The sequence below is a fragment of the Aotus nancymaae genome, unplaced genomic scaffold (assembly GCF_030222135.1).
Source record: "Aotus nancymaae isolate 86718 unplaced genomic scaffold, 86718_ANA_hifiasm-v0.15.2.pri h1tg000007l, whole genome shotgun sequence".
Classification (NCBI taxonomy): Eukaryota; Metazoa; Chordata; class Mammalia; order Primates; family Aotidae; genus Aotus; species Aotus nancymaae.
The window spans coordinates 65,221,731-65,246,495 of record NW_026988418.1 but is presented as its reverse complement, the minus strand read 5'-3'; the positions used below and the strand labels follow the sequence as shown (position 1 = coordinate 65,246,495).

At 41.0% G+C, this 24,765-nt stretch overlaps 1 protein-coding gene across 4 annotated transcripts in view; it reads left to right on the top strand.

Annotated features, from left to right (window-relative positions):
* The first annotated feature begins 432 nt into the window (after positions 1–432).
* AHCYL1 (adenosylhomocysteinase like 1) overlaps positions 433–24,765 on the top strand; it is a 40,337-nt gene continuing 16,004 nt past the window's right edge. The window contains exon 1 of one of the 4 annotated variants that reach the window (XM_012468088.2): positions 433–841. In XM_012468088.2, coding sequence (XP_012323511.1) covers positions 722–841 — 120 coding nt within the window. In that variant the 5' untranslated portion in view covers positions 433–721. Of the gene's footprint in view, positions 842–1,089; positions 1,225–19,980; positions 20,000–21,974; positions 23,396–24,765 lie in introns of those variants that run through there. The other 3 variants (XM_012468089.3, XM_012468091.3, XM_012468090.3) reach the window with 3 other exon arrangements.

The following is a 24,765-nucleotide window of genomic DNA, read 5'->3' as shown; positions in this document are numbered from 1 at the left end:
GAAGTCCAAGAGGCAGGCCCCGTGGGAAGGAGTTTTAATCCAAAGGACCTGGGGCTGGATCAGTGAGTGAGTGGGATGACTTAAGCCCCAGACTTTTCCTAGGAATGGCTGTAGGATGTGTCGTGTGGGGCTCTGGTCTTTGCTCTCAAACACCCATTTTATGCCACTCTGAGGCCTCGCCAGGAGCCCAGATCCCTCCGTTCCGCAGCATCCTTGCATGAACCACGCGCTGCTCCCAGAGCTGATGGCGCCACCTGGTGGCACAAAGGGTCCCGCTCACCCTGAGAACTTCGCTCTGGAGCGGGAGAGAAGGAGCGACTGCTGTGGCCCAGCCCAGCGTGGCGACGTCACGACAGAGTGCCGTTTCTCCCCGCCTCTTCCCCATCCCGGGAGCTGCCAGTACTTGACGTGGCGTCACCACCCTCTACCCTCGCTTTGCGTGCGTGTTTGCGTGCAGCGGAGGTGGCGGCGCGGGCAGGTCGGAGCTCGGAGCTGCTGCTTCTGGTTCTCTGGTGGCCGCGGTCGCTGTCCGGCTGCCTTGGGCTGCCAAGCAGACGAGGCGCGGACCACAGCACCTCAGAAGCCGACGCAGCTCGACGCAGGGCCCGGCGGGAGGGTGGGCGATCGCGTGTTGGAGGGCGCCGCGCGGGCAGGCGGGCGGACGCCGGAGGGGGAAAGAGGCGGGGGCGGCGGGTCAGCCGCGGGCCGGGCCGGCCGGGGGATGTCGATGCCTGACGCGATGCCGCTGCCCGGGGTCGGGGAGGAGCTGAAGCAGGCCAAGGAGATCGAGGACGCCGAGAAGTACTCCTTCATGGCCACCGTCACCAAGGCGCCCAAGAAGGTGCGGGGGCTCTGGGTGACGCCGGGGGCTCGGGCTCCGGCCTCGCGGAAGGGACGCGAGCAAGCCCAGGCTCTGACTAGTTCGGGACCTCTGAGGCTGGGGTTGGGGTGACTGGAGGCGGCGGAGGTGATGTAGGGGGTGGCGGCCGTGCGGCCCCAGGCCTATCCCGGGCTGAAAAGGCCGCCCCTGACCTCGCTTTCCTTTGTCCCTCGGCCCAAGTCCTCTGGGATGGTTTTGAAACCCGACAGGGCCAGGCCTTAAATTTGCGGCTGACTTTTCCTGGATGAAGGGCCTCGAAGACGAAAATGGGAGGGGGTGAACCAACTCAGCTGACCCTTGTGACCAGTCCAGGGACATGGGGTGTTCAGAAAATCTCCCTTCAGGTGAGTGGGTAAATCTGGCAGAATTTCCGTCAAATCTTTGGGAGCAGTGGCCGGTTTATCCAACAACTAACCGCGTGATAGCTGGGAGGCAAGAGAAAAGAATGCCTGAAGCTAGCTCTGCTATACAGGTGAAAGCAATGAGGGTAAAAGGAAATTGAAAATCTATGATTTTCACTTTCTACAGCCTTCCGTTACTTCGAAATATGTAAGAAATTGACATTTGGAGGTTGGTGACAGGAGATACTGTCATGGATACAGGTGGATCCTAGTCATGTGAATAGATCACTTAGGCATCCCTGGAGAAGGGAACTTGGGTGGGTTGGAGTGGTGGGTGGTAAGGAACGATTGCTCATTCTTGACTGTACTTTTGAGGCAGAACAAGTTTGATCTATTGTGCAGTGGGTTGAGCTCAAAGGACACCCTTCGAATTCTCTCATAAATGGCAACCTTTGGAGATTTTAGTCTAACTAGCTCTGAGTGGTGGAATTGGGATCCTTACTGCTTTCTGATCATTTACTGCCAACCATATCTTGATTTTCCATACACCTGGCACCCAGTTAGCAGTAGACTAGAGAACCTTTACAAAGAGGTGACCTTCCTGAAGCCAATGAGAACCCAGATAAATGTCTCCCTTCTGTATAAAGACGGAGTCTTACAAAGCTGTCTCTGGCTGCAGTGTTTAATGGGATCCAGGGCTGAACAAAGCAAGGGTTGCAGGAATAGTTAAGTCCTTGAGGCTTCAACTAGTTAAGCTGTCTTAAGCGGGAGAGATGGCTTTTTTTTTTTTTTTTAAGGGAATTAACCTGCCACTCCAGAAATCAAATACAAGATTTAAAAAGACAAGTCGCCATTGTATGCTTTAGCTCTTTTTTCTCACAAAATTAAGAATTTATTAATTCCTTTAAAAGATTGTGGAAGATCCCTCGACTCTGAGAAATCTGATTAACTTTAGTGCTGTCAGTTCAGTTGCTACAGTGAACCTTTGCAATCTACACTGTTCTTTGGAGAAACAGTCACAGTCTTTATAAGAAAAATGATTGAGGGTAAGACCTCAGAGGAGTTAGAGGAAAGAATAGGAAAGCCCCAGTTCCCGAATTTCCCAGACTCTGGCATCTTTGCTGTTACTTGCCTTTATGTTAGTAAATCTGTATTCTTGAAAGTACCACTGTTGATAAGACAAAATCTATATTGTAGATTGTAAAACTCATTAAGGCGGAGATTCTTGTTCACCTTTGTATCCAGTGTGCCTAGCTCTGTACCCAGCATATAGTAGGTACTCAAATATTTATTGCCCACCTGGCTAACTAGTAACTGAGATGTCCATATGGCTACCTACCAGGAATAACTATCCCTTTTCCTCTCGTCTTCCCAGGAGGAATATTGCTAATGTGCGTTATTGTCAGGCCAAGTGCTAATGATTTTAGACATATTCCATTAGCTAAAAGAAGCAGGCTCTGCCAGGAATGTGGGAAGACCCTGTTTTAAAATTCCATTTGCCAGTAAATGTATCCCACTGTGTTTCTTATTAATCTTTCTCTTCTGAGTTTTATTGTTTAGCATTTACGTAGGACTTTGTAATAAAGTGCTTTATGATGACTAATTACCCTTCCCCTAGTGATGATAAAAAGCATTTATTTAGTTAATGGATCAGTTGAAGACTAGTCAAGGTCATATAGCAAGTCCTAGGCAATCTGTTTTTCAAAACTTCTGCTAAATTGAACATTATGACTTGTCACTTTTGTACCTCTGCCATGTGTTGATAACGTGAGAAAGCATGGGTAAAGTAAGAGGGGAAAAAGTAACTTGGCATGTTATTAATGGTGTGAGAAAAAGATCTCTTCAAGTGGTGCAGTCCTTCACCTATGGGAATTCTACCCTGGCCCTAGACCAGTAATCCTGGGATCATTCTGAACCCCTGAGGCCCCTCAGGAATTGAGGATGTTCTTGATGCCAGAGGATATAGGTTACTTCGGGGTGACCTTGTTGGTCCTCAATTAGATCAGATCCCAGTGTCACTTTCTGGCCAGCTTTTATTCATGTTGTTTGTTTTGTTTGAGGTAGAGAGTGGATGTCCATCAATTAAAATAAGTATCTAGATCCTCCAGCAATACACATGACTTACTCAGTTTCGTATGCCATGGTGTCTATCGCACTGCTCCTGAACAAAATGGGGCTTGTTGGTTTGATTGAAGGTTTGAGATATGTGGGCGTCCAGAAGTCAACTAAAGGGTTGACTTTAGTTGAGCAAATTAATTAGCTTTTGTACATTCATCTCCTTATCTGCCAAATAAGTGCCTACTTTTTTGGAACAGGTGGAGATAGAGTCATGCTGGGAAGTTAAGACAGCAAGCGTAATTTTTTAAAAGTCTATTCACATATTTATATTCTTCAATGGGCATTTGAAGTGGCTTATAACACAGGACACATATTTTATATAAAAGGCAGTAAAAACTATCGAAAGAATGAAAAAAAAATTGTTAACCTCAGGGCTAAGTTAGTTGATAAGGTTGATCACCACATGCAACTTTAAACTTTTAGCAGCTAGAGGATAAGAGGAATCATAGTTAGAGTTTCCTTAACAGGCATGGGAAAGAATGCATGTCAGTTCCTCAAGAGGACAACTTTTCCTGACACAGAGTTCTAAAAGAAATTTTCACAGGACTATATTAATAGCTGTAGTATGATTCACATTGTAAGGCTAGTTCACTGTTGTCACTGGTGATTTCAGATGGTATGGCTAGGAAAGATGGTATGGCTTGAGGTAAGAGAAGGAATCCTTGAGTTGTAGAGTAATTGTACATTGTACCACAACTAAAGAAGATCCTTGTTTAATGTTGGCCGTTATCTGTCAAACCAAGTAAGTCATCTAGTTCCCCATAACCACTGGTTATTTATCCTCTTTTTCTGCTGTTTCGTGTAACAGGAGTGATAACTGTCCTTGGACCTTTGGAAGTTGACATTGTGTCAAGTTGATTCTTTTTTCATAGTGTAAACCCAAATCTCCAACTTGTTGAGAGCTCTTACAATAAGCATGTTTCTCTGCAAGGCCTATCAGAACATTTGCTGTTCTCTGGACTTCTGAACATTAAGGGCACTCTCCAGAGTGATCCATTAAACATTTGACCTAGGATCTGTGTAGTCAGACCTTTACCACCAGCAAAATGTGGGGAAGGAGAAGAGCACAAAAGAAACTTGTTTCGTTTACAGGATATTCTTTATTTGAATGAACCTTTGTAGTACTGATTCATCAAAAGCGTCAGCCGAGACTTAGGAAGCACAGCAAGTAGAGCCCCAGTGGGTACAGCTTGGGTGTTAACCTGATAGGTAAAATCCAGGATTCTCCTTTTCTCATCAGTTATCTTATGGTTAATTTTTGGTACAGTTTTATAGAATTTATACCAGGACTTGTCAGAATCACTGAAAGGAGATTTGATAAGTTGGCATTTCCTGTCTTCTTCACATCATTAGTATCTCTTGATTCTCTTAGAGTGGCTGCTTTAGTAGCAGTCTTTGAAACAGAAGTCGGAGTGTAAGCAGATCCTCTTTTTAAGATTTCTCCACAGATGTTGATTACCTCTCTTTTTCTTACTTGGTTTAGTTAGTTACATTCTGGTTTCCAAATTACTTTGTTCCAAGTTCCTTTAAACATTTAGCTTGTAACAGAAAGATATCTGTTAGATTTCTAGATCAGTGGTTGTCTAGATCTTTTGCTGGCAAGGTTACAAATGTATACTTTTTCTTTTATCAAGAGTGTGTCATTTGGATCCAGAGTGTTTTACCCAATATAAGATTCTTTTTTAAAATGTATTTTTATTTTTTATAGAGATGGGGAAATCCCTGTGTTGCCCAGGCTGGTCTCGAACTCCTGGGCTCAAGCGATCTTCCCACCTTGGCCTCCTGAAGTGCTGGGATTACAGGCATGCAGCACCACGCCCACCCTCGATATAGTATTCCTGGAAAGTTGTCTATAAAGGATATTTTGTTACATAGAATCATGCAGGTCTTCAGTTGCCTGTGACTCTTAGCAAGTTTACTCTGCCACTCCAAGTAGTTAATGATCTGTAAATAAGTACTTTAATGCCCTCTTGGGGTTGTTTTAAAGGAACTGGCGAGTAAAGGAGAATCATTTATACCTACCTGTTTCTCAAGTTTGGGAATGCGAGTATTGCATTTTTATAAGGAATGTCCATTATACTGGACACATAATTTATTATAATTCAGAACTGAATAGTAATTCAGAACACACACTAATGAGGTACATCAGAAGCATTCCTGTCATGTGTGAAGGACAACATATAAGCATACCCAGAGTTTTTTCCAGCCTGAAATCTGAGACTCCTAAGTGGAAGACAGATTCTTACCACAAATTTTCCCTTTGGTTATTGTCAATACTATCAGTGCCTATTGTGTAGTAAGCAGTTAAAAATTCACACAGAATTGCAGTTGCCTGTCCTCTTCTGATTCCGTATTTTTTTCACGCAATTAGTTCTTTTCCCACTGTTGCTTGACAGTTACATAAGACCCCTTTAACTTCCCGTTTCTGTTCCTAAAACTGTGAGTAGTAGTGCAATATAAGTTAAGCACTTGATTTTTGGAGTCAGTTTTACCTTTAGTCCTTACCATCTAATAGTTGTGTGACCTTGGAAAAGTGACTTAGCCTGCCAGAGTGTCCATTTTCTCATCTATAAAATGGAGAACAATGATAGTGCCACCTATATAGATGGTTGAGAGGATTAGCATTTAGTAAATATTAATTAGTTTTTGTACCTAGAGTGACCATATATCCTAGTTTGCCTGTGCAGTTCTGGTTTATACCTGTTTTCCTAGCATGCTGGTTTATGTGGTCACCCTATTTATTAACTTTCTGGCTGGTGCAACACAATAGTGCAAATGGGAGCCTAATTTTGAAAGAGCCAAAACAAAGAAGTTTCTATTGGAATGTCTTTTCAACAGGAAATTTTTTTTTCTGACAAAAATGTTATTTTATATAGAGTTTATAGCTGCTGAACTTTAAAACATTTGTTGATTACAGGGGCTGGGTGTATAGACAGAGATCTTAGAGCTTTTGATGGAGGTGAGATGTGCTCTACCTTACCATTCCCCCATTCATTTCCCATAATACATAATGCACTCATAGAATGTGGGCATTTGTCAGACACTGGGCCACTCTCAGTCCAGAAGTTTATTTCCTTAAACTGCAGGTGTTTGGGGGTTTTCCCAAAGTAGAATCCTTGAATTACACAAAATAATTCCAAAGACTTCTAAACTGTGACTTTATCATTTTAGATACATACTCCAGGTACTGTTTTCTCATTGCTCTTAACAGCCTGCTCCTAAGTATATGTAACTGATTTTCTCCTGTAGAAATATGTGGCTTTTGCTGCATACCACTCATAGAACTAGAGTGGAGCATCCATTCCTTTGTTGAGAGACTAAGACCAATTTCATTTTTGTTTCTATCTCTGTTTTTTTTTTAAAGGATTCAGCCAGGTGCCTTAATCTCAGAACGCAGGTAATGATTGGTGCTGCTTAGTGTTATACATTGGGGGCTTAATCATTTACTACCCAAATGGGACACAAAGTAAAAAGTTTAATGAACTACTGGTAAAAGATAGTTGAATCCTGGGGTAGAGATTGGGAAAGTACTTTTGAGAACCACAGGTACAGTACTCTCCAAGCATGCTCCTGCTTTCTTACTGTGAAAGCATCAGCGCCTCTGCTAATGTGCCTGTGTACTTAACCTGTGGGGCTTAATGAGCTTAACATGTTCTCCTCTACCAGCCCAAGCCAGTTCACTTGTTTTAAAGTGGACAGCCTGTACTGAGCTGTGCGATGGAAATGAGGCATGATAAGCAGGAGGGGTCTGGGACTGCTTACTGTTCCATGCTGTTCATCTTGGACCTGCCTCAGGCTTACTTCTTCACAATTTTAGGAACTGTCCAATGAGAGCACACCCTATTGTTTAATGTTTTTCTCTTCTCTCCTTAACCTACAAGCATACGATGGCATTAGTGGAATCCCTCTGAGCCTGTGTGCCAAGGAAAATGCTAATATGCTGATCCACAGTGATGCATGGCTCAGTGTGAACTATATGGTAAATTTGGGAGTGACAGAGTAAAGGGACAAGAGGCTTAGAGGAGGTGAGTGTAACCGTCTTTCATTCACTTAGACCTCCTGAATGAAGCCATTCATACTGAGTTTTGAGCAATGAGGATTTTGGAAATTCTGTTTTTAATATATGGCTCCAACTCTTCTAATACTTACTAATTGTGTTAAGGTGAACCTTTGGGATGTAGGTTTCCTTGTGCATAATGGGAAGTATTTTATCCCTTTTCCCCCAGGACTTGCTTGACCTCACGTCAAAGCTTTTGGGCCATGACCTGTTTTCATTGTGGTTCCAGAAATGGAGGGGGGGAAAAGAGAGAGAGAGAGACAGACAGAGAGAAAGAGAGAGAGAGAGAGAGAGAGAGAGACCTGCCTATCATAAAAGTTAATGGGACAGGTTGGGCACTGTGGCTCACGCCTATAATCCCAGCACTTTGGGAGGCCAAGGCGGGCGGATCATGAGGTCAGGAGATCGAGACCATCCTGGCCAACATGCTGAAACCTGTCTCTACTAAAAATACAAAAAAAAAAATTAGCTGGGCATGGCAGTGCATACCTGTAGTCCCAGCTACTGAGGAGGCTGAGGCAGGAGAATCACTTGAACCCGGGAGGTGGAGGTTGCAGTGAGCCGAGATCACACCACTGCACTCCAGCCTTGTGACAGAGCGAGACTCCGTCTCAAAAAAAAAAAAAAAAGTTAATAGGACAGAGATTCTGATCTGCCCTCTTTAACCAGACTCACCCTTTCTCCTTCCTCAAAGACTTTAAGGAAAGCTTATTCAGGCTCTCATGACTTTGCTTTATTTTAGAGATGTAGAAAAGAGAGATTCACCTTGAATTTTCAAAATGCACACCTCTAACTTTGTTTCAAATTTTAGAAGAGAGGTCAATAAGTAGACAGATCAGTGTGGAAGGTAGAAAATTGGAATATGCTTCTCTTTTGCCTATTTGAGGGAATACTCTTGAGAATCACTGGATTAGAGACTGTAGAACAATGATTCTTACTATTTGAGTCAGAGGTCCTTTTAAGAATTTAATGAAAATCATGGTTCTTTCCTCAGGAAAACTCAGGAGCACTAAAATTTGTGGGACTTCAGTCAGAGGATTTATGGGACTTCTGAAACTCATGGATCCTGGGTTTTAAAACCCTGATGTAGAAAGGCAGGCCTCCAAGCCACACTATCTCTTTTCGTGACAAGTCCACAGATTGCTAAGAGGTTAAATTTCCAGCCTGCAGTTTGTCCTTCTGGCTTGGAACAAAGCTGAGGTTGTTGGTGTTGTCACCTGCCTCTTTGGGATGCTCCTCAGCTTCCCAAAAGACTCATTATAAATGCCTTGAGAGTTCAACTCAGGAACTTACACATATTCAAACCAGCATTTTGGCCACTTTTGGGATTTTTTGGTATTGTCTCAGCTGTACTATTCATATGAAATGCAGATGCCCCTGAAACTCCAGAGCTGATTCCATAGGAGTGTTTGAAATAGGGAGCTCACATAGTAGATTATCAAAACTAAACAAAATAATTTGCTTTTCTATGTCTCTCAAAAATAGGTTTGATTTCAATGTAGTACTTCTCAAATTATTATATTATAAGGACTGACCTGATGATATTTGACTCTTGCTCATTACTTGACTTTTCTAGATGGAACATGTTAAGGGCAAGGACCATATCTCACACATATGTATAGTAGAGTACCTGGCACACAATACTGTCAAAAAATGTTTATTGAATAAAATAGCCTGAGATAGACTGGGTGCGGTGGCTCACACCTGTAATCCCAGCACTTTGGGAGACTGAGGTGGGCGGATCACGAGGTCAGGAGTTCAAGACCAGCCTGATCAACATGGTGTAACCCCGTCTCCACTAAAAATACAAAAATTAGCCAGGTGTGGTGGTGCACACCTGTAATCCTAGCTACTCAGGAGGCTGAGGCAGGAGAATTGCTTGAGCCCGGTAGGCGGAGGTTGCAGTGAGCCGAGATCACGCCACTGCATTCCAGCCTGAGTGACAAAGTGAGACTCCATCTCAAAAAAATTAAAATAAAAATAAAAAATAATGTGAGATAATCATTCTTAGGAGAAAGTAAGTTGGACTTACGTGGTGGCTTTGACTCACTTTCTCTTTCAGTTGGCTGGGGTGATTTTTCTAACTTAGAGCCCTCTCACATAGGTATAAGGAAGTACGGAGAACCACAGGTGAGAAATTTATGAGAATTTCCAACGCCTTAATAGGTCCCTTTATAATGCCAGAAATATGAGGTCAGGGAGAAGACATCTGAATATATGCCTCCAGCTTCTTAGCCCAGTAGCAGTGCGCTTAGGGATATCGTTAGACCATAATGGGGGTGGTAACTTGAATTTCTCACCATTGAAACAACTTTTAAACCCTTTACATTAGGGACACTGCCCAAAATTGAAACTGGTATCCTGATTTATACATGCTCTTGATTTAAAGAACAGGGAGGCTTTCACTTAGGGTGTTTGAGGTTTGGGGATTAGTGAAGAGTTGAATAGTTTGATTTTGGAAAGTACATTGGAACCCTGAAAGTAATAAGCAACAGCTCTGCCCAGCAGCGATGAGCAAACTTCTGATTCTTACTCTGCAACCTTGGCTGACCCTTCTGAACCAAAGGCTGAGTTTGATGCTCAAAAGCTATACATGCCCTTCTCTCTTTGAGACACCTTCTTTAGAATTACAATCTTCTGGGAACTGGGCCAATGCTTGTCCTAGCCAGAAGCTCAGGCTCTAGTTGGCACTAAATTCTGTGTGTGCTGTTTCACTTCAAGTGTGTAACTTAGGCAAGATTCAGGGGAAAGGGACACCTTCAGAATTTTGCTATTTTGTGGGTTTGTTTGTTTGAGATGGATTTTTGCTCTTGTCGCCTAGGCTGGAGTGCGATGGTGCAATCTCAGCTCACTGCAACTCCTGGGTTCAAGCAACTCTACTGCTTCAGCCACCCAAGTAGCTGGGATTCTAGGCACGTGCCACCACGCCTGGCAATTTTTTTTTTTTAAGTAGAGACGAGTCTTCACCCTGTTGGTCAGAGTAGTCTCAAACTCCTGACCTCAGGCGATCCGCCTTCCTCGGCCTCCCAAAGTGCTGGGATTACAGGTGTGAGCCACCATGCCCAACGAATTTTGCTATTTTGGAAGTTGAAATAGGTGCTTCCTAGAGATAGCAGATGTGACCAGTTGCTTTGGTAACTAACTCAGTTTCCTGTGGGTGGCCAGGTTGTATCCCGTTTCTAATTCAGTACTTGAGGGTTTGGTCCCCAGCTTCTGAGCACCAGATTTCTTAGCAAGCAAGACATGAAGATTCCCAGTGTTCATTTATGAGAAGTAGCCCAGCTGGTTTGTCATGCTGGACTAGATGAATTGTGAATGTTAATTATATTGATCAATACAGTGGCCTTGGTAACAGACTTGTAGCTGCTGTAGAATCTGTTTACTTCAGGTTTGTAACAGAAAAGAGACCAAGCTGGTTGGGAACATGGCGTTCTCAGTATAATACACTGTATTGTAAGTCCAAGGAAAATGCATCTTGCAGGGCTGACCTTATTGCACCCATTCCCCCCAGATTTTCCAGAGAGAAACATTATTCTGGGGATAGTTTCTGGTCTTGTTTGCCAATCGAGAATGAATTGAGGTTGGCAAAGCCTGGGTTTTTAGTGGAGGCAGGGTAAAGCATGTTTACAAATCATAAAGTTTAGAAGGAGATCACCTGTGTTAAGCACCTTATTTCTCTACCTAGTTTATAATTAGGAGGGGATAGTTGATGAGGTTAGTTTTGGCCCCTGCATTCAGGAGGTGGAGCCCCTCCTATTTGGGGAGTAGAGGGTTCATAATGCTGTACATTCTTTCCTTACTCCACAGAGAGGGGATTAGCTGAGCGCTGGGCATGTTTGGAATGAGAGCACTTTGCCAATTTTTACTGAATTTGGACCAAATCACAATAAAAATATAATCTCTGTCTTCCTCAGTCTCTTTGTTGTGTTCTTCTAACCCCTATGGATCCATCTGATGGATTGTCTGTTCCTAACAGATGGACTTGGTATTAAAGGTAGATTCTCTACTTCCTTTGCCTTATTTATTTCTGAACAAGGCATATCTAACTCATTTGTTCCCTGTGTTGGAAGTAGCTTTATCAAGAGCCTGGTAAACTCAGTATACTTCTGTTTCCTTTTCAGATCCTGCTTAGATTATTTCTTAGATCGGCACTTCTCATACTGTAGGAGAAGAAGAAGGTATCAGTAACATAGGGAGCTTTTCTGCAGTAATTCATTACCTGGCTCTAAACTAGAGCTGTGTAATCAGAATGGGGGAGGAGCTGAGATTAAGAAAGCAGATGGAGAATGGATTGGCATTTTGAAACAGCTTCACCAGATAAACTTGAAAGCTTTCAGATTTAGAACCATTCTTTTAGATTATCTAGCAAGACTGGCCAAAATTGTTAGTAAATCTAATATTGAGATGGTAATGGGCCAGGTGTGGTGGCTCACACCTGTAATCCCAGCACTTTGGGAGGCTGAGGCAGGCAGATCACCTGAGGTCAGGAGTTCGAGACCAGCCTGGCCAACGTGACGAAACCCCATCTCTACTAAAAACGAAAAATTAGCCGAGCGTAGTGGTGGGTGCCTGTAGTCCCAGCTACTTGGGAGGCTGAGGCAGAAGAGTCGCTTGAACCCAGGAGGTGGAAGAGGTTGCAGTGAGCCAAGATGGCGTCATTGTACTCTAGCCTGGGCAACAGAGCAAGACTGTGTCTCAAAAAAGAATAAAAGATGGTAATGCAGGCACCACCTCTCCTGGGTGATTTTAATCACGAGGAGAAATCTTGGTCCTCATGTGAAAGGTCCTGAAAATAGTCTACTCTTGCTCTTCTCCAAGTATTCAGAGTAAACCATGACCAGAAATTATGTTGCCCTGTCTGCTCAGGATGCAGTATCCCAGGACCTGTGCTAGGCACTTAGGGTATATTAGTGAACAAAACAAAGATTCATACTCTATAGAGCTGACGTTCTTGTGAGGTTATTATTTGGATCATTTAAGTCCAGTGTAGTTTGGGGTTTTGAACCCTCTGAGAGATGTGTACATATTCCAGCAAAGTGCACATACAGTCATGTGTCACTTAACAAGGGGGATACATTCTGTAAACTGTGTCCTTAGACAATTATGTTGTTGTGCAAACATCACAGGGATTTTAAATGACTGACAGTGCAGTAGGTTTGTTACACCAGCATCACCGTAAACACGTGAATAATACACTGCTCTGCAATGTCAGCAGGTGATAGGAATTTTTCAGCTCCATCATATTCTTATGGAACCACCACTGTATATGTGGTCCTTTGTTGACCAGCCTTCATTATGTAGCACAGGACCATATAAGGGGGAATTGCCAGCCTGAAGCCCATCCATAGACCCAGGGCTAAGAACCTAGAAGATTTGTCTAGAATTGAGGATGTGGTGATTGGAATAAAGCCAGGTCCTGAATTGGGTGTTAGGAGCCATTATCTCCTAGCCAGACTTGGTTGTAGTTTCTTGATCTGTATAGGCAAAGCAGTGTGTAAACAACTCCAGAATATCACTAGAAAAAGAGAATGGCCAGAAATTCTCTAAGCTAAAGAGTCTGTGTTTTATTGAAATGCTAAGAATGATTCTGACTCTGTTCTCACTCTTACCCCTAGTTTCTGGTTGGCTTGGCTTCTGGTGCGCAATGGATTAAAAGTCAGGTCAGAATAAGAATTTCCCTAATGTACTAGTTTATATTATGAATTCCTAGATTGAGAGTGATAGTAAAGTTATAAAGATCATGAGAAGAGGACATTTTAGTGAAATTCTGTCTTCAAAAACAGAAAGTGACAGGAGTTGGTTGAGGGGCTGATGAAATAGCCAAAGAGTAAAGATTAGAGGAAGACGACAGGAAGAAAAGGAAGGCAGAACTCAGACAGTCGACTAAGCTGGCGAGCCAGTCGCCAGGAGAGCAGCTTTCTCCTTAAGCCAAAGTGAGCAGACCTGAGACTCACATGCACAAAATACTCCTTTTTGGTGTTGAAGGGGGCTGTCACTGTTGCTTTATTATGAAAGAGGACCTGGAATAAAAAGCGGGAGGGCAGATAAGGGTTTGCTTGATATATTAACCAATGTTAATATATCTCTGTTGCTGGAAAAGTTGGTGTTTGACTTGAAAGAATGGCCAAACTCTGCCTGAGGGTTGGTACAGTGTGTAATGCATACTGCAGAAACATGAATGAAATGGGACACTGGGACAGAGAATTATGTAGAAACACACAACCAGATTTAGAGGTTGGCACACACAGAGTCCTGTGCCAGTTCTACCTTTACCTCCCTGAAATCTGATCTTTAGTATAACCACAGGCCAAGACCTTTTTACTTTAGGTTGATCTTTACAGGGATATCTAAGGGAGACTTTCCATACACACACTGAAAGATAGCTGAATAAGGGCTGTGTTCAGGCTAAACTCGTTAGAGAACAGAGCCCACAGTCCTCCCAGAGGAGTGAGGAGGCTCTAGGTGGTTCCAGTCATAACTGCTCTCCTGCGTATGGAAAACCTGTTCTGCTGTGAAACCTTCCAAGCAGCTACTCACATAAAGACATCTCTTTGTTTGCTCAGTGATGCATTAAAGGTGAGACTGCCTAAGCTAGAGAATATAATCACATACCAATTATCTTTATATTCTATTTTTAAAGAAGCCCTTTAAAATAACCAAAAGAATTTTACACCTCACTTACTGGGACTGGGACTGCTTTGCAGTTGTATTCAGCTTGAGAATTTACATAGTTAAAACTTGGTTCTCAGTTTTTGGAAAAATTATTCTTAAAAATTGTAATTAAAAATTCTTATTCTTGGGCCAGGTATGGTGGCTCATGCCTGTAATGCTAGCACTTCGGGAGGCCAAGGCAGGAGGATCCCCTCAGTCCAGGAGTTTGAGACCAGCGTGGGCAATATAGGGAGACCCTGTCTCTAAAAAATAAAAATAAAATAAATAGAAATTCTTTTTTTTTTTTTTTTGAGACAAAGTTTCGCTCTTTTGCCCAGGCCAGAGTGCAGTGGCATGATCTCAGCTCACTGCAACCCCTGACCTTCCAGCTTTAAGTGATCTTCTTGTCTCAGCCTCCTCAGTAGCTGGCACTACAAGTGTGTACCACCATTCCCCGCTAATTGTTTTATTGTTTGTAGAAACAAGGTCTCACAATGTTGCCAGGGCTGTTCTCAAATTCCTGGGATCAAGGGATCCTCCCTCCTCAGCCTCCCAAAGTGCTGAGTTTATAAGTGTGAGCCACTGCACCTGGCCAAATATAACTTTTTCTGTTGGTAGAATCTTTTAGATTCTACCAACTTTGTTAGATCTTTTAGACATAAGATGTGAGGTGACTTGGAAAGGGTGCTTTTTGAGTGGCATACCACAGATGAGAAAGGAACCCTGTGGAATGTTTTTAATTTAAAAGAAATTCTCTGATTATGCTAAGTGTTCATGTGTGAAAGAAATATTCCCCCAGCACCGTTCAGCACAGGATAAACCCCTTCAGAAAGAACATTTAAGGTAATCAGTGGTCAATTTAACTATACCAAACTAAAAATATCCTGTATAAACACAGGTGGAAATGATACGGATAGCGAATTCTGAATTAATTTCTTTTGTCCTAGTAGTCAAGACTCAGTTGAGTATTCTCCTCCTTACTCCATCCCCAAAAGACAATGGAAGTATATTCTAGAAGGGAACATTTTGTTACCACAGTGTTTGGGCTCTGCTATTACTGGGCTCCCCTCACCCTTTTCAGGTCTGTGGAGCAGTACCTCTCAATGGCAGTTCGTTGGCAGCTTAAAAACATTACATTTCTTTGTATCATTTTACTTTTCTGAAAATTGACAAAGATTTTTGGAGCTGAAAGAATTATTTTCTTTTACCAGTGCTTACAAATGTTTATCTGGTATTATAAGCTTAGAAAGCTTATAGTGTACCAGGAGACTGTTCAGTAAACTGACCCCTTGGAAATAAAGGGGAAAGCCGTTTCCCAACCTGTTCCAAAAGAAGGAAAATAGAATGGGATTTGTGGGTGTTGTTGTTGTTTCTTTTTTGGTTTTTGCTTTTTAAATCTCAGTGCCTTAAGCAAGTCACTTAGCCTTAACCCCTATTCTGTTTTCTCATTTGTGAAGCATAGATGCAGCATTCAAAGGATTCTAGAATGTTTTGAAAATACAAATCCTCTGTAAGCCACAGATGTTGAGGCAAAGCACTTAAAGTCATATAAATCTAGGCATTCAGGATCTTGGTGTCCATCCTACTGGGAAGTGTGGATTTCAGACTTCCTGTTCAATCAGCTTTAACTAAAAATCTTCATCTAGTGCTGACAGGTGGTGTTACCAGTGAGGCTTGTTCTTTGTATGCCAAGAGTTCACAAAAATGGTTTGTAAAATATATAGATCAGTGATATTCTGGCAGTGATATATATTGACAAAATTTGCCAAATATTTTCCTATACAAAATTAAATTTTTTCCTTTTTTTGAGACGGAGTCTTACTCTTTTGCCCAGGCTGGAGTACAATGGTGCGGTCTCTCTATAACTTCTGCCTCCCAGGTTCAAGTGATTCTCCTGCCTCAGCCTCCCAAGTAGCTGGGACTACCCAGCTAATTTTTGTATTAGTAGAAATGGGGTTTCACTATGTTGGCCAGGCTGGTCTCGAACTCCTGACCTCCTGATCTGCCCTTCTCGGCCTCCCAAAGTGCTGGCATTACAGGCGTGAGCCACCATGCGTAAAAATTTAATTTTGACTTTTGGTTTGCCATACAATATGAAGCAAGAGAGTCTTATTACCCTTGTGCTTCTGTCTGCTTTACCTGGTAGAAAATGGCTGTTCAGAAAGTCACAGGTCAGGAGAATTCAAACTTCTGTATTCTGGTCTGGGAGGTAGAGAGGATGGGGGTTGGGGTACCAAGTTATTCATTCTGAAGTAATAGGTAAAAAAAAATTTTTTTTTTTTTGCATCATGAAAGCCTGCAAAAGCAATAGTAAATCTTATTTTTAGATAGGTCCAGAGAAGTCATAGTCAACAATTCTCTTTAACCAGCTTGTTTCTTATAGACCACCTGTGGTCATTTTACATAAGACTGATAGTCTTATCTAAAATTGAACATAGACATCTCAAATTAGAAAGTCAAGAACAATGGCAACTATTGGCTATCTAGGGTAACAACAGAGTTATGTTTTTAAAATGGTTTGACATGACCAACTGATAGCGTCTTATCTGCTTATTATGTCTCTAGTCTCTTCTAAAGTAAGCTTGTTGAGCCTGGCCCTATGCGGCCCAGGGTGGCTTTGAATGTAGCCAACACAAATTTGTAAACTTTCTTAACACATTATGAGATTTTTTTTTTTTTTTGCTTTTAAAATTTTTTTTTTAGCTCATTAACTATTGTTAGTGGTAGTATATTTTAGGTGTGGCCCAAGGCATGTCTTCTTCCAATATGGCCCACGGAAGCCAAAAGATTGGAATACCCTTGGTCTAGAGGCTTAATACTCTGTTTTGTTTTTAAGAACTGTGGGAACTAAAATCAGCTGATCTTAAAGGAGTTCACTTTGTTCTTTGAACTTGAAAATATGCCAAACGGATTCTGAAAGGACCCATTAACTCAGTCATGTTTGGAAACAATACTTGTTACTGTATAGTCACTATTTAATATTAGGTCCTTAAAGTCAGATTTATTTAATGTTGAGTTTTGACAGCTTTTTCTTTCCCTGAGCCTATACTACTTGGTTCTTATACCCTATGAATCAATACAAAATGATTCCCAAGTGAAAAAAACAAGGTGCAGACTCTATTATCATGCTGCCTTTTGAGTAATGGAGGGAAGATATGTATTTGCTTCCCACACTCCTAAAAAGAGACATAAGAAGGATAAACCAGAAACCAGTGAAAATGGGGAGGGAGATGCAGAGTATTGGCTAGGAATAGCAGTGAGACTTCTCTGAGTATGTCTTTTAAAGTTTTGAGACATGTAAATGTTTTATATGTGAAAATCAGAGAAAAAAGGAAACCTTTATATTGCTTACCAATACAAAGGAATGAACCTAACTAAAATATAAAATCTAACTTAACCTAATATATCAAATTGATTACACAGTCACCCAGAAAATAGTACTTTGACTGTTCATCTTTATGATATATGGTCTGAGGACAAAAAGAACTTCAATGAAACCTTGACACTTCACTCAGTAAATTTTGGTGAGGGATAACATTAGTCTTGTCATTTTAAAACTGTTTTATATGCATTAAGAATAAATCAAATAAGTAAACATTATTAGAGACAAGACAAGACATACAAATAGGAAAATTAAACTTTTTTTTAAAAAGGTGATGTTAAATTTGAAGTAGAAATATCAATATGAATTCGTGATAAAAGGATTGAGATTTCTCTCTCTACCAAAAGAACCTAGGAAGAGTGGCATCTCTAATAGCAATTATCACACCTCTTACTCCAGACTTTGGTTTCTAAATACTACTCCTTACTAAAAGAAAGGCTCTGGAGAGAAATGGTTGATTCCAGGTTTGGAGAAGAGGAGGAACAAGGTGAGCTTGATATATCTTCTTTTGTCAAAAAGAGTGAAAGGACTGTAATGGAATCATGTCAAAAGGACAGAAGAGCCAGCTTGAAGGAGGCTCCCACTGGCCCAATTTAAGGCACTATGAGCATTCAGTGCAACTAATGTATAATTGAGTGTAACCTATCAAAGAAATAAAAATCTGATTGACAAAAAAGGGAGAAGAATTTTCTTTACAAAAGAATGCCAGCTAATGTAGAAGGATTGATAGAAAAACACAGTTGTGATTCTATAACCTTCCCAATAAAATTGGTTTAGACAAGGATTATTAACAGATGGTAAAGTCATTAGGGAATAGGATTTTAACATGCTGAAAAGTATCACCCACAACTTAACTTTTACTTGCAAAAGAGAAAATGTGCCTTTCAAAGGAGAGATCTGATGGTCTCACTTTAACCAGGACTCAATCTTAGCATTGCTAATAGTGGAATCACCCAACATGTGGAAATACACTGCATAATCCAGGAAATATTCTTGCCAGAATTTTAACCTCTTTCTAATAAAACCTCAGAACTGAACTTCCAGTTTACAGGAAGGAAACCCTCTGAAAAATTCAAAACATGAGCAATTCTATGAGACAACTAGTCTGGATTCCTCAAAGAAAAGTTAGTATCACAAGGGGGTGAGGGACCTTGGAGAGACTGTTCTAGATTAGTAGAGGCTAAAGAAACCTAACAACCAACTGCATTTAATGAACCTTGAATCCATACTGGGTTGGTAGGATTGAGGAGACCGTTGGGATATAAAAATATTGAGAAAATTGGGGAAATTTGTATATAATCTGGACAGTTTGGATATATGAAGATATAAAATAATTGTTACTATTAAGTGTGATATGTCAGCATAGTTCTGTAGGAGAATATTCCTATTCTTAGGAAACATATTCTGAAGAATTTATTGGTAAATGTTCATGTTTGCAACCTTTTTTGTTTTTGTAGGACCATGTGAAAGTATGTATGTGTATGTGTGTATATATACAGAGAAAAAGTGTGTATGTGTGTATATATACAGAGAAAAGTATGTATGTGTATGTGTGTATATATACAGAGAAAAAAACCTATTATGGAAAGATTGAATCTAGGTGGAGAATACAGACGTTCATTATACTATGCTTTTAAATTTTTTATATGCTGAAAATTATAATAAAATTGGAAAAATAAACAGTACAACAGGGGAGTGGGAGAGGAGACTTTAGTGTTACCACTAAAGTAGTGGGTATGTTCCAGGAATCAGGATTTCTTCAGTCACCTGTACTGATTTTTTTTTAACACCTAGAATTGATGATAATTCAATGTCAGGAGAAACAGAGAGGACTGGCCTGCGTTTATATAGTGTTGGTAGTGAGACTGAGGGAAAAGAAAGTATGTACAGGTCAGGCAACTGGGCAGGTCAATAGCTAAATAGGCATTGAAACAGTCTGGATGTGTGTGACATTCTGTTGCAGATTGTGGTGTTCAAAAGATTGGGAAGCCCTTTTCTATCCTACTTACTGCCTTTTTTTAACCTCTTAATTTTACTTCTAGTTGGCAGTTGCAGGCCTCGATCACTCACATTGACTGAAGCCCTTTAGGAGATAACAGTGAAGTGAAGTCAATGAAGTATTTTGTTTTATAGGAAGAGAGGAGAGTAGCTCCTAAGAGCCAAACTACTCTTTGGCAGAATTTTTCAAGCTGTATGTTCCTTACCTTTTAAGTGACTTAGCAGTGTGAGGCCTGGTATTGCCTCACCTCTTCTTGCCACCAGCATTGACAAAAGATCTAGTTGAGTCCTACTTTGAAAGGAGTATTGCTTCTGACTGTGGAATTGGATTCTAGCTCTGTGTGTTATATCCTGTTACTGTAGAGACACAGAGGCGGGAGTTGGGGGGAAGATATGTGCTGAGATTAGTCAGCCTGTCCCCTCCTCCCCGAAGAAACTCAGGCCCCATCTGGGGAGACTGAGAACTTAAAAGAAACCTGAGACAGGGAAGGAGAGTAGGGAGCAGCCAAAACCTGCTGAGTCTCACTCAGAAGACTGGTTTCTGCACGAGGGAATGGAAGAAGTGACTGAAGGTGGCTGTGGCTTCAACTCTGGCCTGAGATTGATTCCCTTGAGATAAGTTGTTTTCCGGTAGTTGTGTCTGGGGGCATTGTGTTGGGAAGGGAATTCCTTTCTTTTGGGAAACTTTTTTACTTAATTGAGGTGAAAGGTATTCAGACTTGTGTATTTCTTTTACCAAGGAGTGGGTTTCTACTGATAACTGTTTGTTTGAGTTCATCTGAAATGGGAATCAGACTGGTAAATATCAGGAAAAACTGGGCATGGTCGTGTGGGCCCATAGTCCCAGCTACTCAGGAAGTGGGAAGATTGCTTGAGCCCAGCAGTTTGCAGCCAGCCTGGCAAACATAGTGAGACCCTGTCTCTTTAAAAAGAGAGAGAGAATGAGAGAGAAAGGAAGGAAGTAAAGGTGTTGCACCTGTTTTGGCTGACTGCCGTATCCTTTTCCTTTCCTCTGGAAAAGGAGTCAGTGAGGGTAGAATCTATAGAAGAAAGAATAAGTTAGCCAAAAAATGTGTGAAAGAGGGATTAGAAAAGATGTAGAAATCTTGAAAAGTGTTCTAACATGCTATGCTTAGTAATGATGACCTTTTTAAAATTTCTAGTTTTTTATCGTCGCTTTTTTTGCTCACTTGCTAAGATGCTGACCATAATTTGTAAACAGAAAAGTCTCTGTACACAATATGCTAGAGGATACAGTGGGACAGAATATATAAATTTAGCAATGTCCCAGAAAATCAGTAGTGTACCAAAAGAGGGATACTAGCCCTTCAAATAATTCTCTGCAGTAAGAAAGACTGCTCTGCTCACTTCTACATTATTCTTTCTTAATGATTTGTTTTCCTAGTAATTGCTGTTTATCTTGAATCTAGTTCTTCACCCTTAGGAAGAAACCTTTCTGAAGAAATTAAATGCTATTAGATTGGCATTTGAAATAACGAATTTGACAGTATGTCTAAGTTAAATGATAACCTCGATATGGCTATGAAGACTGTAATACCTGGCATGTTCCTCATGGAGAAGTGAAATTCCATGCCACTGCTATGGGTCAAAACATGTCTACAGATTTTTTTTTTTTTGAAACAGAGTTTTGCTCTTGTTGCCTAGGCTGGAGTGCAATGACGCGATCTTGGCTCACTGCAACCTCCACCTCCCGGGTTCAAGCAGTTCTTCTGCCTCAGCCTCCCGAGTAGCTGAGATGACAGTCATGTGCCACCACACCTGGCTGATTTTTTATTTTTAATAGAGACGGAGTTTCTCCATGTTGGTCAGACTGGTCTGGAACTCCCAACCTCAGGTTATCTGCCTGCCTCAGCCTCCCAAAGTGCTGGAATTACAGGCGTGAGCCACCGCGCCCAGCCTTTTATGTCTACAGTTTTTAAGGACCATGTAGACATAAGTTCTCTTCCTTGCAGAGAACTTTGCTGGAGTAGCACTGGATACTTAGTTGGTGCCCAGCAAATGTGTTGACTAAAGAATATAATGCACCACAGATATTATCCTGATCACAATTTCTTGGCTAAAATGTTGTAGTAGAATTCTGGTGGCTTTTAATTCTTTCTCATTCAGAAGCTAGAAGGCAAAATTGGGTGGGACCTGGGAAGGAGTGTAGCTGGGCTATTTAACATCTGAGAATATGTGTGTTTGTGAAAGTAAGCTCAGCTTCTGATGTGAAAATATCAATTAGGATCAATGAAATTAATAGCATACAAGTTTTCTTCTCTTGAGACATGTAACTTTTTTGGATTGCCTCTGATCCTCTCTTCTTGGTAAGGTCTGCACAACAATTCTTTAGCTCACTTTGTCACCAGACTTACCACTAGGTAGTGGATATACCCCAAATTATTCATTTGATAGAGCCATTCTCAGTATCACATGGAAGAAAGTCAACCATTGTACCTGCTAAGCTATTTGAAGAGGTGCTTTAAATAGCATGTTAAACTAGCCTGATATTTAATTGGGTTTTTAAGACACAGCAAGTAGACTTCTGTATTTGGGTGTGCTATTTGAAGAATGGGTCAATCTGACCTTCTAGCCTTTCATAAATATGCTCTTGGTGTAAGAATGGAACACTGGTGTGTTTGTTCAGTTGTGGGTAAGGCTGTTTATGGAGTGGTGAGTACTTAAGCCAAACATCGTTCTAAGACTTTTTACTGAAAGATACTTTCTGCGTTTCAGCCACTTTATTTCCTTTCCATTCCTTCTCTTCCCAATCCTACTTGTTATTTAGGTGTAGTATTCCTTGTTAGATGTAGATTTGAAGAAAGATGAAAGCACAGCAATTAAGACTTAATGTTTGGAAGAAATGATGATAATAGGAATTAATAGAAACAGAACAACTTTGTAGTCTTCATTTTCTTCTTATCCAAGTTATCATATTTGCCTCGAATGCAGTGAGTCCAACCCAATCAGAAGGTTGTTGTTGAGATGTAGAGAGAAAAATTGTGATAACCAAAAGTTGCTTTTGGCAGCAGTGTCTATATTTACAATGTGAGGGTGAACAACACTCCAGGAGGTACTTCACCAAGGGAAAACAGAGCTACTAGCTATGAAGACAACCAGTGAAGGTAGCAGGTGTGGAGGAAACTGGCAGAGCAGATGTATTCCACAGCATCAATTGTAACACAGATTCTCATCAGCATGTAATTTGGGGTGGAAGAGAAGATCAGGTTTTCATGCATCTTTGTATTGTTGGGACACCTTATAAGTGGTGAGAATGTCAGAGAGCTGCAAAAATACACAGTCATTCATCCTTTCCATGGCTTGAGTTAACATTCTACCCACTTCAAATATGGACCATATTCATTATTTGAGAGATGGGGAGGTAGGGGCACTGAACTGATTAGTAAGCTGCTTGCAACATAGTCCAGTATTTCTAGATGGCAAAGATTTTGCTCAGCTTTAGGCTACCGATGAGCTTTACTAATATAAGAGGAAATTATTACTATTCAGATTTTAGGTTGCTGAAGAAACACATTTCTATCTTGCCATAGCCACCTCTCTATCTGAAAAACTGCAAATGTTATTGCAGTTTCCTCCCCCACCCTCACCCTCCACGTAGGTGGTGTCTGGGAACATGCCCAGAACTCTTTGAAAAAAGACAAACAAGGGAAGGAATCATAGCGGAGGGGAGAGTAGCTTCCAAATAGAAGAGACTGCATATGCCGGCAGCAGGGAGACTGGTAGAGGAAGGGCTGCCTCTGGAGAGTGTTAAGCGGGGTTGATGGTCTCTTGATTGTGTATTTTTTTTCCATCACCAAAATAACAGTATATTGAGTTGGAAGTCATTACCTTGGTCCTGGATTAATTTCTTCAGTGAAACTAGCTTTGCGGACTGCAGAAATCATGTGAACATGCAGTGAGAAATCCTATCTAGAAGAGCAAATGCTGACCTGTGGCCACCTCAATGAGTATTTTTTTTTTTAAAGACAATTGTCCTTTTGATGTTTAAGCTATTTATCATTAAAATTTTAACACCTAAACTAAAAAAGCTGCTTTGGATGTATAAAGATATTTGTTAATCAAGCTCCGGTGCAGTATATGTGGTTTGGCTTGAGTCTTTATTTACTTTCTTATTTATCTTTGAAACTTGATTGATTTATCTTACACAAGAAAGTCTTTCTTTCCCTTTTTAAACCATATCCTAATTGTGTGTAAACACAAGAAAGGATTTTGAAACAATTACTCATTCTACAGGTATTCATTGAATGCCTTCCTACATGTTTTAAGACCCTAGGCTGTTCCCTTCCATGCCTTTAGGATGTGTTCCGAGATTTAATTAAACAGGATCTGTCCTCTGTCCCCTCCTTATTTCACAGAGTAGGCTAATGAAAACTTGCCCGGTTAGATGCTGAACTAGGATAAATTTTAAATAGAAGTACCCACAGGGTTTTCTCTTAGGACTGGTAATCATAGTATGCATGGCTATTACTACATGGCTGGTCTCTGCTTTCATTCTTGGTGTGAACTGTGCTAGACCTGTGTTCCCTTGATTACTGCCTTATTACCTGTGGAGTCCTGCTAATTCAGTTTTTAATTTGTTTATATTAGCTGCTTATGCCTAGGCTACCCCCTTAAATCCGATTCTTACACTGCAGTCTGGTGCTCTACTAGCTGAAGAGTGCATGTGAAAGAGGAGGGGAAGAAGCTTTTGCAGCTGTAACTAATGGGTAGTTTACTGTTCCTGGCTTTAAAATGGCTATAACCATGTTGTCAGTATTATGCAGAGAAGATTTTAATCTGTAGTCGTTTACATTTCTCAAGTATTTGCTAAAGGCTTAGCTTAATGGATTCTCCATGGGAAGCTTTTCAAATTTAGTCAGATTGTGAACAGAATCTCAGTTCAGAGTCTCAAGCCATCCTGCTTATTTCAGGATGGTGAAGTTTATTTTATTTTGAAGGGGGTTTGTCAGAGTTTAAATAGGAGTTCAGCAGATTTAAACCATGTAATGAAAGTGTCACAGACTGTATAAATCTATAATTAATATTAATTGCAAACTATTTGCTGTTGATTAGAGCCAGTTTTCCAAGTATCCTTCAAAGAATTATCTAGTTCTGGTTTATTTCATTTAAGGTATTTTTTAATACGAAGTTTACCAAGTCATTATTTTCTCCTTAATTCAAATTAGTCCTAATGAGTTAGAATTGACTATAGTGTATGTGGGTTTTTCAATTTTTCTTTATCATTCTGGTATTTTTAATTTTTTACTAGGATAGAAGGTTTTGGGGATAGTACATTGGCTTTGTGAAGTATAGACATATGGTTGGGCTCTGAGTATTG